Source organism: Myotis lucifugus, unplaced genomic scaffold, assembly GCF_000147115.1.
Source record: "Myotis lucifugus unplaced genomic scaffold, Myoluc2.0 scaffold_7, whole genome shotgun sequence".
In the NCBI taxonomy this organism is placed as follows: Eukaryota; Metazoa; Chordata; class Mammalia; order Chiroptera; family Vespertilionidae; genus Myotis; species Myotis lucifugus.
In genome coordinates, this window is record NW_005871055.1 from 6,323,104 (window position 1) to 6,324,800 (window position 1,697).

General features: G+C 44.7%; 1 protein-coding gene across 8 annotated transcripts in view; it reads left to right on the top strand.

Moving 5' to 3' along the window:
• Positions 1-1,160, top strand: part of SLC25A30 (solute carrier family 25 member 30) — a 27,580-nt gene extending 26,420 nt beyond the window's left edge. For 6 of the 8 annotated variants that reach the window (XM_006083528.3, XM_023748407.1, XM_023748404.1 and 3 more), the window contains exon 9: positions 852-1,071. In XM_006083528.3, coding sequence (XP_006083590.1) covers positions 852-974 — 123 coding nt within the window. In that variant the 3' untranslated portion in view covers positions 975-1,071. Of the gene's footprint in view, positions 1-851; positions 1,073-1,097 lie in introns of those variants that run through there. The other 2 variants (XM_023748411.1, XM_023748414.1) reach the window with 2 other exon arrangements.
• The last annotated feature ends 537 nt before the right edge of the window (positions 1,161-1,697 follow it).

The window sequence follows — 1,697 nt, forward strand, 5'->3', positions numbered from 1 at the left end:
CCCAGAGCTGGCTCCCCAGGCGCCACTCCCCAGCTCTGTTTCCCAGGCTCCCCAAAAAACAATCTTCCCCTACAGGCTCCGCTAGCGACCCCAACTGGGCAATCCCATGCACTGGGCTCAACAATCAAACTCACAGATTTAAGAGGAAGTGTGTAAACAAGAGCCTGGGAAAGCTGTGCGAACTCAAGGGGCTCCACCTTCCAGATTTGCGCAGAGTCTCTGCGAGCGCTCTGGGCCCTGGCACCAAGTAGCAGGCCGGCTGGAAGATTCTGAGGCTGCCCCTTTGCATCCAGTCCAACTATGGGCTTATTTATAGTGTTACCTTCTGTGAGCAGGCCTGCGGGAGCCCTCCCCACTTGCGGGTCACGCTGGCCTCAATGGGCGCGGACTTTGTGGGGCGCAGATTTCCCCCGCGCACACGCGCGTTCCTCGCTCCAACCTGAATTGCAAACTGCACGTTTGGGGGGAGTCTAACCTTTCCGTGGAGGGAAGCAGGTCTCCTCTGAGTTCATGTAGTCGCGCTGCTTGAGAGCCGTTGCCTCCGGGTTAGTAGCCGATCTCTGGATGCGGATAACAGCTGCTCAAGATCGGAATTATTAAATCTCATTTCTTATTCATTCAACTGTTGTTTGCCTGCTTTGGGTGTGGGATGGTTTGGCATGGAGCCTTAGTTGTCACCTATGCAGAAGCCTTTAAAGACCAAAAAGAGGCAGAGGACAATGATTTCTTAGTCCTTTGAAGCAGGATTTTATTTTTAAGAAAAATACTTTGGTTCAGTCGGGATACTATTAGTGATGTATTTGACATGATTGGAAAGTTGCAAATTAACTTTTTCCCCCCTTTTATAACAGACATGGAAGAAAGAAGGATTTTTTGCTCTATATAAAGGGTTTTGGCCAAATTGGTTGAGACTTGGTCCTTGGAATATCATTGTATCCTTTTCTGTTGTAGTAGATGTGAAAAAAGATAGCTAAAATATTGTTTGTGTAAACTATCATGTTGTTATAATTTAGAAGTTGATTTTTAGTCTTTTATGTTCCTCTGATTCAAGAAGTAACTGTTCAGTTCTTTTAAAAATATGTTTTTATTGATTTCAGAGAGAAGAAGGGAGAAGGAAAGAGGGATAGAAACGTTAATGATGAGAGAGGATTATTGATCGGCTGCTTCCTGCATAACCCCTACTGGGGACCAAGCCTGCAACCCAGGCATGTGCCCTGACCAAAAAGCGAACCTTGCATGACCTCCTGATTCATAGGTTGATTCTCAACCACTGAGCAACACCAGCTGGGCTGTTCAGTTTCTTTTTCAGGAGGTATAAAATCTCTGTGCTAGGCACTATGAATCTTGGTTTAATGATGGTGTTATTGAAAGGTAATGATATCAATAAAATTTTTTACTTAGACTATTCTAAAAGCTTAGAGTATTTTAAGATTTCAGAGAGAGTCCGGGTTGATTTTATCCCAGCCACCCTTGGGAAGGAAGTGGTTTGGTTGCAGTGTTCTAGAATGTTTATTTTAGAGAGTACCAAAGGATAAATAGTAATTAGCTCTAGAATTATTCGGCCTGTCAGCACTATTTCCTGTATGCCAAAGTGGGGGGTAGGAAAGAAGTGGCAGTTCATTAGACATGAAAGGGCAGAATTATAAGGAAGGGAATGTTGGTGTCACCATCCCCTTATTTCTCTTTATCTGTCCCTC